A 17403-nucleotide genomic window follows, 5' to 3' on the forward strand; every position below is an offset into this window, starting at 1 on the left:
AATACAGAGTTAGTTATACAAAGAGTGGAAGGCAAAGTGCTGTCTTTTTGGCTGCTGGGTACAGCACTGGCACTGTCAGGCACCACTGGCGACAAGGAGGCCAAGCACCCTTCCCAGCCATCCATTTTTTGTGAGTGACCCAGACCCAAAGAAAGCCCCACAGGCACTGCAGAGGTACTTGATCTTTTATTATTAACAGCGGGTAAATACAAAGGTGGTGCCAGGCTGGAGGGGTGGAGGTTGGGACCTCCGCGAGGCAAATACCAAGCGGGGACTATTTTGGTTACAAAACGCACAAACAGAAGTCATCTACACATATTTACAATGCCCCCCTCCCACTGCCAGCTCCCAGCCCAGCACCCACAGCCCCCCCCAGGCCAGATGGAGCCCCCAGGGTAGGCTGCAAAGGGCAGAGTCAGGGGGAGAGGGGACAGTCTTCAGCTAAGTGCCAGCACCAGGGCTGTGTGTGTTGTACAGCAGGATCTCCCGAGCACCCACTGACTGTTGGGTGGGAGGGTGGCCCCCAGGGGGGACAGTGCACCCCTCCACTGGGACGGGTGGACACCACTGTCCTGCCAGGAGCTGGTGCCTGCAGCAGAAAGGCCAGCTTTGCACTGGGCCTGGGGTTAAGCGCTGATGGCTTTCATCTAAAAAACATCAGCAGGGTTATGTCAGGGCCACCTCCTCCTCAGCGTCCCCCCAAAGGAGCAGCCCTGCTGCCACGGGCCCCGCCACGCTGCCCTCGAGCACAGAGGCAAGGTCACACCAGGGACAAAGGGGTGGTCCTGGCCTGGGGATCGATCTACAATCCGCCATCTAAACAGCCTGAGACAAAAACCCATCACGTACTCTTTGATTTGTACAAAATAATAATAATAATAATAAAAATAACAACAATAAAAGGTGCTGGTGGCCCCTCGCTCGCAGTGCCCCATCACGGGGCTGTCAGTAGGCAAAGATGACGTGGTAGGTGACCTGGTGGCCATTGTCCCAAGCGTAGAGCAGGCGGTCCTTGGGGTTATAGTCTATCTGCGTGGTGTAGGCATACTCATTCTCAAAGAGCAGCCGGGGGATGATCTGAGTGTTGGTGTGCGTGTCAAAGGCATAGGAGATGTTGGCGTTCCTCTTGTTGTAGCTGTCGACCGCGTACAGGACCCCGCAGATGACAAAGCAGTTCCCATAGAAGTTCTTTCGCAGCCCCGTCCGCCACGTCGTCTCTTTCTGGGTGCTGAGGTCGGCTGCGTTCAGCTTGCTCAGCACGATCACCTCCTGGTTGAAGCCCTCGTAGCTGATGGCCGGGTAAATGACCCACAGGCCGTTCTCATCCACGGCAAAGTCCACATCTGAATGGCCACGCCATCGCCACGGTGTGGACTCCTCATAGGCCACGTCGTGCAGCATGGCCCAGGCAGCCACGTACCGCTGCTTCAGGTCGTATTTGATGATGTTACGGGTGAAGGCCCGGTTGTAGTAGAAGGACCCGTTGTAGACGACGTGCCCCGTCCCGATCCAGCTGTAGGGCAGCTTGTAGGAGTTGCTCCAGCGCCCTGAGGGACAGAGACGCCACATCGGTGAAATCCTCCCTTTTGGGGCCCGGCCCTCAGCCCTGCCTTTGGCTGCCTCCCGGCCCCCCAATGGTGACAAGCATGCTCACAGCCACCATGGGCAGCTGGGCTTGCCCCATGCTCTGAGCCCCACACAGACCCACACACTGGGTACCACCACCCAAGAGGGTCCTTCCCATTACTGTGGCAGGGAACAAGGGTGGTTTTGGGAGCAGCTGACACAGCCATGGCAACACGGTGAGGACAGTGCAACCTCACCTTGCTTGAAGTTGTCGAGGTTCCTGAACTCCACCAGCGTGTTTCCATAGTAGTAGTTGGTGACATAGATCCGCTCCTCCCTGGCCAGAGGGTCCTTCATCCAGGCCCCCTCGTTGCGCCCATAGGTGTTCTGAGTGGTGGGTCCCGAGATGGTGGACAGCGTGTCCTTACAGCGCCCTGCGTGGGCAGAGGGGATGGCGAGGCTGGAGGCAGGGCAGCCACACGCTTCCCTCTGCCCCTCCATCCCCCTGCCCACCACTTGCGCAAGAAGGAGACTGCAATAGGTTCCAGAGTTAACAAGTGACACTTGATGCCCTGGTAAAGCACTGCCCAGTGTCTCATTCCACATCCCTCCTATGGCCACAGCACGGGCACAAGCCAGCAGGAGGGGACAGGACCTGCAGCCACACGCATGCACTCACCGATGATGTTCCTGATGTCCTCCTCCTCCAGGGCCTGCTTTGGGGTGGCGGGGATGGTGGTGCTCAGTGGCGGGGGGGTGCTGGCCTGCTCCGAGGGTCCCGGGCTGCTCTCCATGCCGGGCTCAGGGCTCATCCCCACATCCCATGAGGTCTGGCTGGTGGTAGCCACGGCAGGGCTGGGGACGGAGCCGTTGGCCACAGGCGGGCTCTCGGTGGCCACGGGTGCCACCACGCTGGCTGATGCTGTCGGCAGCTGCGGGGTCTCCTCCTCAGGCACCACCAAGGGTGTGGTTGCAGTCTCCATGGCAGGGGGGGGCAGGCTGGCAGTGGTGGGCTCTGGTGTCGGCCCCACGGAGGCAGCAGTGGACAGGGGCAGGGTGGTTGGCGCGGTGCTGGGGTCAATGCTGGGGGTGGGCGGCCATCCCACCGGGGATGGTTTCCTCACAGCCTCACCCACCCGCCCGCTGGGCCGCAGCAGCTGGTCCTCTATCAGCAGATCCACGGTGTTGTCCCCACTGAACAGCTCGTCCTCTGCCAGGCACAGATATGGATCAGCAGAGCTACGGCCACCTGCCCTGCCCTCCCCTCGCTCTTTCTTCTGAATCCATCTGCCTTTTTTTTCCTAATTCCCGGACAGAGAAAGGGATCTGAGATCTCCTGGGTCCTTGCAGGGCTGCCCTGACCTGACCTAGCTGCTGAGCCAGCCTTGCACCCAAAGGCTGTGTGCTGCTTTGTGCATCTAGTTTATTGGGACCCTGCCTCGTTGTGCCCTGGAACACCCTGCGTGGAGGGAGGGATCCTGGCTCCCCTCTGAGCCCTGCAGCACATGTTCCTGCAGTGAGTCAGGCACATTTGCAGGACTTGCATGCATCAACTCATGTTTCCTTTCTGGAGAGGTGCTGATTCTGTATATAAGGACTTCCTTAGCTACCATATATTTTCCATGCAATAACACCACCACGCTGCTTTCCGTGCACAGATCAGAGGCCAGATGCTCATACAGCTCTTTTCAGCAGTGATTTACCAATTGGTTCTGCCACTGTAGATCAATACACCCTGCATCAGCCACACAGCATGCTGGCAGGGAGCGGGACTTGATAGTACAGCACCTTTCCCCTCTACTCCATGTCTCCACCTCCTGCAGCTCCAGTTTTGCTGCTCCCTCTCATAAACCATATCCCAGGATTAGCAGCTCATCCATCTCTGCTCCTCATCGCTCAGTTCTTTCACTCCACTACTCACCGGCAGCCTTACCATAACCTTGTGCATCCCTGCCTGCTCCTCTTTCACCCATGGATCTCCCAGCACACATCTCCATCCCCCTGCTCCCATCCCAATCTCCTGGAGCCAAAATCACCATGACTGCACTGCTGGACACCCCATGCCCCTGCATTTCCCCTTTCTGCAGCAGCCCTGCACATTTTGCTCAGGATGCAGGTGGCAGCCATTGGCCTGACTCACGTTGCTCCTCGATGTCGTTGTCGGACTCAGAGGACTGAGCCTTGTAGTAGGTGACCCCCCGCACAATGGTGGGCTTGGAGGGAGGGCGGCCCCGTGGGCTCAGCTTCCTCTGCAGGAGCTGCTTGGGCTTCCCCTCCTCAGGAGTGAGATGCAACTCTGTGAGGGACTCAACAGAATTGATCTGCTGAGAGATGGTTTCATCCTTCAGGAACCTTTCTTCGTACTTGCCCTGTAAAAAACAAGAGAAGTTGCTTTGGGATGGGCCCAAATAGCCAAGTATGGACCTGCAAAGACCCGCTCAGCCCCTGGGCCACCAGTGGCAGCGGACAGCTGTACAGAGGGTGAGCTGGGGCCAGGAGCTCAGCACCGCGGCAGCTGCAGCTCATGGCTGCGGGATTTCAGCTCATTAAAGCAAAATGGAAAGCCAGCCTGAGCATTGAAGCGGTGCCCATTTGGCTGAGGGCGGGCCCAGGATTCCTTTGGAGCCCGGCTGCAATTAACAATGAGAGGGAATATTGGGAAATGAGGTCGCTCAGGGTGACAGCAGCCCCGCGCTTTGCTCCGCTGGGCAAGGCAGGCTCAGCCCCAGCAAGGAGCGGTGCTGTGGGTATCACAGGGCTTGGGTGTGCCAGGAGCCACTCCATCCGACTGCTCGGGATGGAGAGCAGAGAGCAGCAGGCTGCGTGCCCCAAACCCTGCTAATCCACGGCGTCCCAGGCTCCCAGCCGGCCGCGATGACATCAGCCTTTCCGAGCGCTTGGCCCCTCCGACCTGGAGGAACAGGAGGGGAGGCTAGAGCAGCTAAGCCAGAGCAGCCTGGCTGTACTGGGGGACACGGGCTGTGCTGAGCAGGGAGAGCAGCCCGCTGCCAGCGCTGGGGCACTGGGGCACCCCACCAGGATGCCAAACTGTGCCGTGTGGCTGGTGGGTGCCGTGCAGCCCTACCTCGGGGTGCACATATGCAGCCTCCGCGTCCCGCTGCAACGAGCTCTCGATGTCGGCCAGGCTGTTGGAGATGAGGCCAGAGCAGTTCTCCCCAACACGGTGCTGGGGCTCTGACAGGGGCTCCTCCACGCTGACTCCTGCCCGCGTAGCGTTTCTGGACATGCCCTGGGAAATGAGAGTGGGGACATGAGCCCGGAGCCCTGCAGCCAGGGGAATGACAAGCCCTGAGCTCCTGGCTCTGTCTCCACAGGGCTGGGTGTAAGACACCCCCCAACCGTCCCCAGTCCTTTGTTGTGAATCTGTCCTGCCATTAATTTCTCCTAAAATCCACCGTGACCTCCATCTGTGATCCCAGAATTGCCAGCTGAGGCAGCAGCTGCGAGCTGAACACAAACCAGAGGCACTCACTCTGCAGACTGCATCCGGGAGTTCATTGCTCCGCTGACACCATTTGGATGCAGTTGCTTGTTACACTGGAAACAACTTGCATCCTCTCTGCACAAACTCTGACCCAAGCCCTATTAACTGGCCACTCTCAAAAGCATCAGAGTGCCTTTGCTGAGGGTTTGTGGGCCACAGTGTTAGTGTTGCACTTTCAGGCTGAGCGCAATAACTGCGGGACTTCCCAGCAAGATTTTTGCTGAGCTGAAGATGCTCTCCCACTGAGCAGCACTGACACCCTTCTCCCTTGGGGATGGAAGCTGCTTCCAATAGCCTTGTGCCCTTATCACCTATTCTGTGCTATTCTTGGCCTATTAAACAAAACCCAACTCCTTCAGCTGAGAGCTACCCCAAAGCAGCACCCTGTGATGCTCCCTGGTGCTGCCCAGCTGCTGTGCCTGGGCCCAGCTGCTCGAATTGCACTCTCTGACCCCCTGACACAGCGCCAGGTTCTCCTGCAGTGCCTCAGCTGTCTTGCACCGGATCCTGGGCCGGCGCAGGCAGAAATCTGGGTGCTGAGCCAGCAACAGGGGGCTGCTCACAGCTGCTCACAATCTGCCTGCAGCCCCGCCGGCTCTCTCTTGCTCTGTCACCCAGTGCTCTGCCCTCCTGCAGTGGCAGAGCAGTAAGAAGAGGCACAGCAGAGGCAGTACCTCCCTTGGTGTTTCCAAGCCCCCGGGCACTTCCAGCTAGCCAGCCTCAGGCTCAGACAAACCTTCTCCCCTTCCGTGACAGCACGAAGCTCAGCGGCAAACCCAAGTGGCGTCTGGAGAGCACGCCAAGCCACAGGAAGAGGGTGGGATCACAAACAGAAGCATCTTTGCTTTATTAATTTTAGACCTCAAAGCCCCTTTCCCCTTTTTGAGTCAACTACCTGCTTGGAAACCCAGGTCCTGCAGCCCTGTGCTCCTCCCAGCTGCCTCCTCCCTGACCTCAGGCAGAGCGCACCGTGCCTTCCCGAAACGCACTGCAAGTGGAATTTTGGCTTTCTAAATCATCGCTGCTTGGCTGCAGTCTGCAGGACTGTGCTGCTACACAGAGAGCACTCAGCACTCTGTCTGGGAGCCTGGGACCCCGCGGCTCAACACTGCACCCCATGCATCGCACCAGCCAAGGGAACACTCAGCTATGGATTCTGTACTTCTATCATTCAAGCAGCACTGAGGGCTCAGCTCTTCTTGAGGCAAGCCAAGATGCAGCTTGGTCATCGTGTGGCAGCTGTGGAATCACAGCCTGAACCACTGATTGAGTACCTGGGGGAAGGACCTGTCAGCCCTGGAAGCACAGGTGAAGGCAATTCAGCTGTGTCAATGCAAAGGGTGGAGCCTGGCTGCACCTCTCTTAAACCTCATTTAAGGGCTGACTGCCAGTGCAGAAGGATCTCCTTCTGGAGATCCCTCTGTGGGAAGTTTTCCCTTGTGAGCCTTGGTCTTCAGAGATAGGTAAGCAGTCCTTTTCCCTTCCCTTGTAACACCTTTTTGTGGTGTTAGTCCTCCTGTCATTACACCTGTTATATCACCTTTCCATTGTGTTGCTCTTTCTGATTGTTACAATACTGCAGAATGCAGCCAACCTCCTTGGCTACCATCAGGTCAGCTGTGTGCAGCCCAACCTATGACCCTGATGCCTCACCCCAGGCACGGAGCTCTGACACCACCTGCAGCCCCCAAGGACCCTCTTACCTCCTCCAGCCTCTCCACCCGACCCACCAGCTTCGTTGTGACCGAATGCAGCTTCAGCAGGTCCAGGCCATAGAAGGCACTTTCTAGCATCTCAACAATGGAGGACAACTGTAAGACAAAGGGAGTGTTCCATCAGGCTCAGGACTTTGCTTTGAGGCACCCACTATGGTTTTCTATAGCCAAAATAATGCACTCATGGGAGCACAAGAAGTTCACTAAGAAGCGAGTTTCCCACTGTACAGACAGCCCTGAGCCCCAGGTATGGTGTGAGGTATGAGAAATGCTGCCCATGGCTCTGCCCAGCCCCAGGCTGCCCTGAGTGGCAGCAGATGAGCCAAGAGGAGAACCGCAGCACTAATAAAAGGGAGCCTGAGATCACGCTCTGAGTTCCTGCCATCCCAGGCTTGTTTTTCCTGGAACAAGAAGAAACTTGTTAAAAAATATAAAAATACTCTCAAATGCAACAGCATGCAGGGATCTCAGTCAGCCTCGTAAAAAGTGGCTACCCTGGAGAGTAACTTCACCTGAGGGATGCTGCATCCTGCCTTCCCCTGACAGCCCTGTTTTGGAGATGTCCAGGCTTTCCTGGGTGAGGACAGGTGACCTCAGGGAACCCTGGAGACAGTGATACCCTCAGCACTGTGCTCCTGCTCTGACCGCAGCCTCTCCTGCTGCCCTCAGCCATGAGCGCACACAGCATGGCACCATGCAGCCACTGAGCATCATTAGTGCATGGGAACCACTGCAAGAAGGTGGCATTTTCTCCCAGCAAGTCAAACCATTCAGCACAGCTCCATAAACACAGGAGCAATGCAGGCAGCACTGCTGGCGGCACTCGCAGTTTCCACCCCAGCCCCTGCAGTCTCCCTGCGGAGCTGACAGCGAAGGAAAGTTTCCTTTTGTGCCAAGTAAAATGGCAGCAGCAGAGACAAGGCTGTTTTATGGCTGTGCATCCACTTTTCTGCTGAGAACTGGACTGCGACGGCTGACACAATGCATGTGGGCTGCCAGACAGACACTAGAGAAAAGCACTTCCACCCGGGCTGGATGGCTTCCACCAAGGTACAGGGGTTGTAGGCCTCATTAGCAGCTCCTCCTGAGCATGCACTTGTTGTGGGCTGTACACCCAAGACCCCCAGAATGCAAGCTACACCCACAAGCAGAGGGGCAGCAAGTCACAATTTCACTGGGATGCATTGCACGTGTAGTGGGGTGCTCCTGGCACTGTCTGCCTCTTTTTCTGGGGACCTTCTCAAAGTCGTGCTTGGTGACAAAGCCATCTGCTTTCACAGCTCCCAAGACTCACACAGCAAAGGAAAGTCCTGGATGTGGATGCTTGCCAGGCGGGCTGTGAGTGAGGCCAGTTCCTAGAGGAGTGCTCACACCATGGCTGGGAAGCAGACAAAGCCAAGCTGTGCTGCACCGTGCCAGCTGCATCCTGACAGCATCTAACAAGGCTACGCTGGTCACAGGGCTTTGCCTCAGCCCAGCTGAGCTTCCTGGAGAGCGAGGGACCACTGGAGAGCTGCAAAGCAGTCCCTCCTTCCCCAGCATGCTGGGTTATCTGCCCGTGCTTGTCATCTCCCCCTGCTGTGGGGAACTCGGACAGCGGGCTGCTCACTGCCTGCGGTCTGGCATGATGAGACACATCCCCAGCTCCAAACCAATGGGAATGAGCTATTGTGCAGGGCTGACCTCAGCCAGGATGCAGCCTCACTGAGGTGCAGCCCAGAACCAGCAGGAAGTGTCACCAGCACTCGGTTCTCTGCCCTGGGACAGCAAATGATACAGAAGTGCCAACAAATGCTGCCACCACCTCCTTGAACAGGGCAACAGCTCTCAGAAGGAGTGAGGCAGTGGGGATGGACAGCATCTGATCACTGCAGCCACACACCTCCATCCTTCTGTCCCAGCTTCTCTTCTCCATAAAATGTGCAGATATGAGAGTAGCAGATAAAAGCAGAGGAAGAAAGAGATCAAAAGATCTCTTTAAAGGGACAAAGAGTAGGGAAAGATTATTTTCAGAATCCCCTATGAATATTATATATTGGCCGTGTTTCAGGGCCATACCCTCAAGCTGTTCTCTGGCTGCAGCAGGCAGCATCTGTCCAAAGCACTCTGGGCCACTCTTTTCCAAGGCAGGAACCTTAACATGGTGATGGAAGGAGACAGTGCTATCTGTCTTCCTGTCCACCCATTCATCTATCCAGCCATCCCATCCATGTATCCAGCCATCCCATCTCTCCATCAGTTCCTCCCTCTATCTAACCACCCCATCTTTCCATCAATCCATCCATCTATCCAACCACCCCATCTATACACCTATCCACAAAGGCTCCGACGCTTGCCAGCTGGCAGCAGCAATCCCCAGAGGCTTTCTGAGCACTTTCAAGCAACACCATCTCAGCCTCCAGCCCTTCTCCTACCTTCAGGTCTCCGCTGTCCGCCTCCCGCAGCTTCTGCAGCCTGAAGTCCCCCTCGCAGGGGTTCAGAGCCGAGGGGGGGGCCACGCAGGCGCACTTGCAGCCGGGCCCCGAGGTGATGGTCTCCACGGTGTAGAAGTCCTCGGCGTGGAAGGAGCCCTGGTTGATGCGCTGGCAGGCGCCGCGGCCCAGGGGTCTCACCAGGCACTTGCAGCGGCAGTCGGCGCCCTCGGACACCGCCTTCACCTTGTCGTAGTCACCTAGCAGCTGAGCACAGCGCCGTCACGGCCCTGCCGGGATGCCCGACCTCCCCGCTGACTTTTGGGCATCCTGAACCTTGTGGAATCCTAACCGAACAACCCTACAAGCAGCGTAACCTGGTGGTGGGACTGTGCTGCTGATTAGCCCCATACAATGCCAGGAATTTCCTTTACGGAGATTTGCAGACAGAGCTTCTGAAAGCCCGAGCACAAAAATAACTTTGACGGTATGTTTCCAATAGGCTCCGCGTTAGCCATTTCCGAGGGCAGATAATAGCACACGGCCGGATCGGCCAAAGCCAACAGAGCCCTCCACCGCATCCCGGGCGAGGAGAGCTCGCACACAAAGAGGCTGCGGCAGATCCCCACCCACGGATCCCCCCCTCCCCTTCCCCGAGCCCCCCAGGGAAGTCCCCGGGTCGGTGTTTCAAAGCAGGAACAAAGCGGAGCGATAAACCCCTCTACAGATGCACCCACCCCGATCCTGCACGGCACATCCCAGCGCAGAGCAAGACACGCACGTCGCGGCACCCCGGGTGCGCTCAGCACCCCAAGGAGCATCACCCCATAAAAACAACGTTCCCCCGAGCAGCACCGCCCCCAAACAGCATCCTTCCAAAAGCAGCATCCATCCAAAAAGCATCGCCCCCCAAAGCAGCCCCGTACCTGCGAGAGGATGTTCTCCTGGTTGTCCGCCTCGTCCTGCAGCGGCTCGGCCGAGGGCCCGGCGGTACCGGTGGGGGCCGGCCCTGCCCGGCAGCCGGCGCCCAGCGCGGCCAGGCAGAGCAGCAGCGGTAGCGGCCGAGCCATGGGACGACGGGGCCGGAGCCGGAGCCGGGGCCGGGGCGGGCGCGGAGCCGCCGCTGCTCGCTCAGGTGCGGCGCGGCGGGCGCGGGCGGGGCCGGGTCGGGCCCCCGCCTCCTTCCCCGCCTCCTTCCCTCCCTACTTCCCTGCCCCCCCTTCCCTCCGCTGCAGGACGAGGCGGAGCCGAAGCGGGGCCGGCCAGCCGACCCCCGGGGGGCAGGTGGACCCAGAAGATGCCGCGAGCTGTGATCGATCCGCGAGGCTCCTGGAATGCATCGAGAGTAACATCGTGAGCTTGTAATAGCCCCACCAGGGGGGTGCAAGCCAGACCTGCTGCTCGCCAGCGCTGGGGAACCGATGTCAGGACTGGAGTCTGCCCGTGCTGTAGCGGCCGTGCAGCAGTGGACAAGGGAAGAGCCTGCGATGTCGTCTATCTGGACTTCAGCAAGGTCTTTGACACAGTTCCCTGTAACATCCTTCTCTCCAGATTGGAAAGATACAGATTTAACAAGTGGACTGTTCGATGGATGAGGAACCAGTAGTGAGATCATGCCTACAGAGCAGTGGTCAATGGCTCAGTGTCTGGGTGGAGATCGGTGACGAGCAGTGTCCTGCAGGGGTCAGTACTGGTCAGCCCTGGTGGTACCAGGGCTCCTTAACATCTTCATCACTGCTTGACAGTGGGGTCGAGTCCACCCTTAGCAAGACTGCTGATGAGGAGGGCCACAAGTGTGAACCAAGGGGTGGAACACCTCCCTATGAGGACAGGCTGAGAGCTGGGGCTGTTCAGCATGGAGAGAAGGCTCTGAGGAGATCTGAGAGAGACCTGACAGTGTACACAGGGGCTGTAAGAAGGAAGGGGACAGACTCTCCAGCATGGTCTACTGTGACAGGACAAGGGGAAATAGTTTCAGACTAAAAGCCTCAGAGCAGCCTGGTTGCTATCAGGAGGCAGAGTGGCTCTTGTCCCTTGCACACCATGGGCACACGGGGCAGGCAGCCCAAGGATGCATGGGAAAGGAAGGATCTCACATGTTATCAGCATCCTTTGTTGCTTTCTTTTCTGTACTTGGGGAAGAAAGTGGTTCTGGTGGTGTTTAGTTTGGGCTGAAGACAATTTTAAGCCTGTCCTTTGGGGGCAGGAGGAGACAGTGGTGAGAAATGCAGACTCACTGCGGTCATCTCTAAGTTCTGAATAATCCCCCTCCAAGAAACAACCCAACAGGGCAAACCGACAGAAAGAGGACAGCCGAGTGTGTCAGTGTGCTTCAGAGGCTGCTGAACTCTGTGCGAGGCTGCAAGCCCACCTGTGCACCACTGCTTCTTCCTTCCTGCACAGGCTCTGCCACAAGGCTGGGGCTGTGCCATGCCAAGCTGAGCCAGCAGGGTGTCCCTGATGCAAAAAATAATAATAATAATAATAATAAAAGACAAGTGGTGTTGGGCTGCATCAGGCTGAGTATTGCTAGCAGCTCAACACAGTGATCCTGCCCTTCTGTTTGGTGCTGCTGAGGCCACACCAGGAGCGCAGTGCTCAGCCTCACAGTACAGGAGGGACATGGAGCTGCTTGGAAGAGAGTGCTGTGAAGGGCCAAGAACATGGGGAGAGGCTGAGAGCTGCCTGGAGAAGGCTCAGGGGAAGCACACTGATGTGTTCAGACACCTGAAGGGAGGGGGCAAAGAGGACAGCGTGGTCTAGTTGGAGGCCAGAAGCTTGCAGTGTACCCTGGAGGCCAGAGGTCAGCGCTGTTAAACCTCCGCATGGACGATCTGGATGATGCGACACAACTGCAGACAACAAACCTTGGAGCAGCGGCTGCTGATCCATCAAAGGGCGGTGCTGCCATCCAGAGGGACTGGAGAGGTGGGCTGATGGAACCTCCTGGGCTGAGCGAGGAGAAGTGCAGAGTCCTGGCCCTGAGAGGAACAAGCCCAGGCACTGGAAGGGCTCACAGGGCTCGGTGCAGCTTGGCACTGCACAGCACGGCTCGGCACGGCTGAGCACAAGCCAGCAGGTCGTCCCCGCTGCAAAAAAGCTTGGCCGTGCCATCCCGATGCTGTGCCGCGTTGTGCAGAGCCAAACCGTGCCGAGCCCAGCCGATCCAAGGGAGCCTTCCGGCTGCTGCTGCTGCCCCGGGGCCGCGCTGAGAGGCACCGCAGCACCATCCCGCGGTACGGCCGCCCCTGCCGAGCTGCTGCTGCCGCTGCACGACTTAGGATGCTCGCTGATGAAATTCGCTGCACGGAGCGTCCCGGAGCTAATGCCGGGCTGTCCACCAGGTGTCCCCCAGGACCATCAGCTCCGTCTCCACAAAGCCGCTCTCCAGGACGTCGGGATGCCTGGGCTTGTTCCTCCTAGGGCCAGGACTCTGCCCTTCTCCTCGCTCAGCCCCAGGAGATCACACCAGCCCACCTCTCCAGTCCCTCTGGATGGCAGCACTGCCCTTCGGTGGATCAGCAGCCGCTGCTCCCAGGCTTGTCATCTGCAGCTGTGCTGAGGGTGTTCCATCACCCAGATGGTCCAAGGAGAGGTTAACCAGCACCACACTCAGCACTGAGCCATGGTTTCACAGCCAGTTACTTCCTCAGCTGAGAGGTACCCACCCTTCCCGGTGGGACACACCACCTGCACATGCCTGGTGCATTGCCAGAGCTGCCAGCACCTTCCCATGGCCTCACCTCCTGCATTCTCTGGTCCCACTACCTACAATGGCAGACCACATCCTCATGGAAGAGACCAAAGCTGCTGGAGGCAGGTGCCGTTACCAGCACCCCTAGTGCACCACGTCACCCAGCTGTGCCTTCTAGGGATCACATGGAGAAACAAGCCCAAGGTGCATGCTGTCACATCCTTGAGCTCTGCAGCCCAAGGGGTTTCATTGAAAGCAATGCTTCTTCCACTCCCAAGGGCCAGCTGAGCATTTAGAGGCAGCCCCAGCAGAAGCCTCTCACCTGGGTCATGGTTAGATGGCAGGAGGGTGATAGACAGACCCTTGTGCATTGGCTTCTGTGCCAGGACAGGGAGAGCTCGCTGCCATCTTCATCTGCTGGAGGAGGAAATCCACCCGAGGAGCTGGGTGACTATGCAGGAAAGCTCATGACGCAAATCTGAATTGCCCAGCAATTTGAGTGGCTCCCAGCTGACCTCAGCAATGACAATTCCATTTCTGTCTATGAGTCAAATGGTGCTCAGTAAATGCACACCTGCCCTGGAAGGTAGCTGGTTCTGAAGCTGCCCAACATGTTGCCTGCAGGAGGCACGCCTGTACCAGCATTCTTCTGCAGGGTGCCCTGGCCAGGCAAGGAGCTCTGTCCAAGCCAGGAATGCTTACCTGTACCAGCAGGCTGCAACATGCCCTCAGCTTCCTGAGCTGCTCTATTCCACGTGGTAAATGCACCTTGAAGCTGGATTTTGGAGAACCTACACCAAGCTGAGCTGTACAGCAGCTGAGTACAGAGTTTGCGCCAGACCATGTGTTCTGCTTTGTAGCCATATTACTCTGAAATCCAGGCCCTCCAGCTGCTCCAGCCAGAGGGCAATGGAGGGGAGAGTCCAACATCCATCTGCATTTCGTCCCTCTGTTCTCCTCCCATAGTGCGTGCACTCTACACATCTCTACACATCCTGCCTTCCTCCAGCTGACTTGCACTGTCCCCACTGCACGCTGTAATTAAACCTCTCAAGCCCCTGTGATCAATGGGAGGTTCCACCTCATTGGGTTTCAAAACACATTCACCTTGTGCCCACACTGCAGAGCAGAACAACATGCTCAGTCGGCCGGGCAAAACTATCCAACACCTACGCCCAGCCCAAGAGCCCAGGTCCCTGTTTTGGTGGGGGACAGCCCATAGTGGACACAGAGACTGAGGAAATCCTAGGTGACAGCTTCTAGCACTACTCACAGCTGGGTGAAGCATGGAAGCAAAACCCGTTCTGATCTCCCAGGCAAAACCCCACTCAAATGTCCTGGGGATACTTCAAGCTCAGAGAGAAGTTAGTTTCCAGGAGCTGCAGGGAAATGCAGGCAGAGCTCCACACAAGCAGGCAGACTCTGCAGGAGCTGCTGGTGCTCAGCACTCAGCAGAACCATGAAGCAAGCACAGGAAATGGCTGGAGCTGCCTGTCCTACTTCAACAAGCTCTCATGAAGCTCAGGACACTGCAGCTCAGCCCACAGCTCCCACGTGGACGAGGAACTGACCCACCACGTGCCTGCACCCTCATGTTCTAGCCTGGAGCTCCGCTGCTGCACAGCCAAGCGGAAAAGGTGGGGAGCAAAGGCAGATGAGCAAGGGCTGATAAAGAGGTGATTGATACGGCTCCCTGGGTCATGCGGGGTGCCGGCAGGACCTGCTGTGGCTGATGACACAGCACAGCTTGGCACCAGTGGGCAGCGAGCACAGGGCGGGTGTCACAGAGACACGTTCACCACGTGCCACCAGCACCACGAGGTACCCCCAGCAACATATCCGGGACCTAATAACCCCCGGTGTCACCCTGCCTGGCCCTGTGTGTCATGGGACAGCAATGACAGCCACACCAAGGCACCCACGGCCCAGCTGCAGGCCTGTGGGGGGGCACAGGGAAACAGCATGGTGGATCCCATCTCTACTTTGGTCCTTAATGGCAGGCAAGGAACCTGCCTGCAGCCAAAGCCAGCAGCAAAACCACCCAACCCCGTGCCCTGCTGGTTCTTCTCCCCGGAGCTGTTGTCCTCCTGCAAGGATCCCTAGAAAGGCTTTATCTCTCCATGAGCAGCCCAGCCCTTCAGCACATGATCATCTGCCCCTAGCCTGGGCAGCTCCTGCAAAGCACTGCCAACTGCAAAGCTGCCACTGGAAGATTAATATTGAATGTTTTGAAACACGATGGCTGCATTGCACCTGTTTACAGGGACCGATCTGCTTACTGGTGATTCTGTGCTAGAGGAGCAGAGCTCATCAAGCCCAGAGGATCTCAGCCCTGCCACTCCCACTCCTACAGTGCCCTACATAGGTAAAGGCCACTGAGCTGTAAGTAGTGATAGACCTGAGCTGCATCTGGAGCAATGCAACCCCTTTGCCTCTACAACTAAGAAATCAGTGGCCGCAGACAAGTCATAATGGCTGGCAAAGGAGGAACACACAGCCCAGCCACGCAGGATGTTGTGAAACAACCACGGCAAGCTTTCGCGCTTAGCACCCACCTCAGAGATCTCTGGAAGCCCCCAAACCAACAGAAGATTCCTGCTTCAGCAGTGACTCACTGTTGCCATTCCAGACTTGTCACTTGTCACATGTCTCTGCATTTTTCACCCGTCTTTGTCACAGCTGGCTGTGTGCTCAGGGCAAGAGCTGGTTTTGCTGCATAAAGGGCTTGCCAGTTCCACGTGCATAACCCAAGCAATGCCCTTGACTCACACCTTGGCATTGGTTGGGTCTTCTTTGCCATAGCACGCAAGATGAGGAGACAGAAGTGTGCTGGGAAGAGTCTTATGGATGTGTGCAGTACATGCCTGCTCTCCTTGACCCAGTTGTCATTTCTCCATTACCAGTTTCATGACTGGATGCGCCTCAAGCTAGAGGGATTAGCTGGGGATAAAGCTCCACACACACACACTCTTGTTGGCCAAGAGCAGCACACAAGGAGCCATCAACCCCAAAGATGAGCAGCTCAGAGCACAGCCTGGCTCTGCTCAGGCATCTGGGGCAGACACCTGAACCAGGACATGCAGCTGGACATGGGCCAGAGTCACCAAGAAGGGAAAAGACCACCTTTAGATGGCCTCGGTGCAAAACCTTGAGATTCTGGACACTGTCTCATTCTGGGTGCAGCTGAGCAAGGTGGGCGATGCACCCAAACCGCTCAGCAACTCAGTGTTCCTGGGCACACCTTGAGCCTAGAACAGCCCCAAACACCTCTTTACCTGCCACTCCTGCACCGAAGGCACAGGTGCAGGACAGAACAAGGCACAGAACAAGACAGAACCAGGGCAGGAAGAAGGGGTAGGGAATTAGGGCAGCCCAGCCCTCGCTTCTCCAGCAACACACGTTGACCCGCTCTCTCCAGGGAGCCAAACAAGGAGAGTAAGCAGCTGGGCCGCACCCAGGCATGGGGCAGCTTCCCTTCCAAGGCACCAGGTTCTGCCCATGGTTCCCAGCTGAAGGCCAAGCAAGAAACAGAGCTGGAGCCTCTGTGCAGGCATAAAGCATGTGTCCCATCTCACCAGGCTCACCTTCTCCAAGAAATGTGCAACTCAAGTGCATACGAGAAAAATCATCCAGGATCTCCTTTACTGTCATTCATCTGTGCCCATCCTGCCAACCAAACTGCTTACTTCATTCCAGGCTTAAAAGGTTGCATACCAGAAAACATTTGTTTTCTCCACATATATCGGTTCATAGAATGGCCTGGGTTGAAAAGGACCATAACTATAATCAAATTTCAATCCCCCTCTCATGTGTGGGGTTGTCAACCACCAGACCAGGCTACCCAGAGCCACATCCAGCCTGGTCTTGAATGCCTCCAGCGCATCCACAACCTCCTTGGGCAACCTGTTCTAGTGCATCACCACCCTCTGGGTGAAGATCTTCCTCCTAATATCCCTAATATCTAACCTAAACCTCCCCTGTCTCAGTTTAAGACCATTCTGCCTTGTAACTGACTTCCAGCTGATGGAAAGCTGACTTCTCCAGATCCCACTGCACTCAAGTCCTCACACCATTACAGCTATGGTGTCAGGACTGCACACATTCCTTACTCTATACCAAGCCATGCAGCTGGCTCTGAGAGAAGGCACAAACAACACCTGTGATTACCTTGGCATAAGAACACTCTGCTTCCCACCTCCCACAAGGTGCACTCATTTCATGATGCATTGTGTCAGACTGTTGTGAGCAGTATCTGCTGCTCCATACATTACACCCCAAAGAAGGTAAGAAAGAGCTGTCAGAGCAGGGCACAGCATCCATAATATGAGGAATGATGGAGTGTCTCTGGCTATGAGAATCTGAAAGCTGTAGTGGATAGCAAATCCCAGGGCAGAAGCACTGCAGCGTTCAAGAAACACGTCTAAAGCCAATTAAGGGAAAGGTTTAATTACTCTCTAGAACAAGAAGCCAAATAGTGTTGTAAGACAAGGTACGCAGCTCAAGGGGAGGCAG

At 56.8% G+C, this 17403-nt stretch overlaps 1 protein-coding gene across 1 annotated transcript; it reads right to left on the bottom strand.

Annotated features, from left to right (window-relative positions):
- Positions 1-167: 167 nt before the first annotated feature.
- OLFML2B (olfactomedin like 2B) lies at positions 168-10323 on the bottom strand. The gene is made up of 8 exons (XM_052665882.1): positions 10124-10323; positions 9201-9464; positions 6775-6882; positions 4652-4816; positions 3707-3935; positions 2246-2776; positions 1824-2000; positions 168-1547 (listed from the first exon to the last, which is right to left on the bottom strand). The coding sequence occupies exons 1-8, from the start codon at positions 10265-10267 to the stop codon at positions 946-948; spliced, it is 2220 nt and encodes a 739-aa protein (XP_052521842.1). The 5' UTR covers positions 10268-10323; the 3' UTR covers positions 168-945.
- Positions 10324-17403: the final 7080 nt, after the last annotated feature.

The sequence above is a fragment of the Tympanuchus pallidicinctus genome, unplaced genomic scaffold, assembly GCF_026119805.1.
Source record: "Tympanuchus pallidicinctus isolate F22 unplaced genomic scaffold, pur_lepc_1.0 scaffold7, whole genome shotgun sequence".
In the NCBI taxonomy this organism is placed as follows: domain Eukaryota; kingdom Metazoa; phylum Chordata; class Aves; order Galliformes; family Phasianidae; genus Tympanuchus; species Tympanuchus pallidicinctus.

Coding starts and splice junctions, on each gene's coding strand:
- OLFML2B (XM_052665882.1), bottom strand. CDS start 10,267: ATGGCTCGGCCGCTACCGCTGCTGCTCTGCCTGGCCGCGCTGGGCGCC. Junction 9,465..10,123: donor AGGAGAACATCCTCTCGCAG/GTACGGGGCTGC, acceptor CGCTGTGCTCAG/CTGCTAGGTGACTACGACAA. Junction 6,883..9,200: donor CGGACAGCGGAGACCTGAAG/GTAGGAGAAGGG, acceptor TTTGTCTTACAG/TTGTCCTCCATTGTTGAGAT.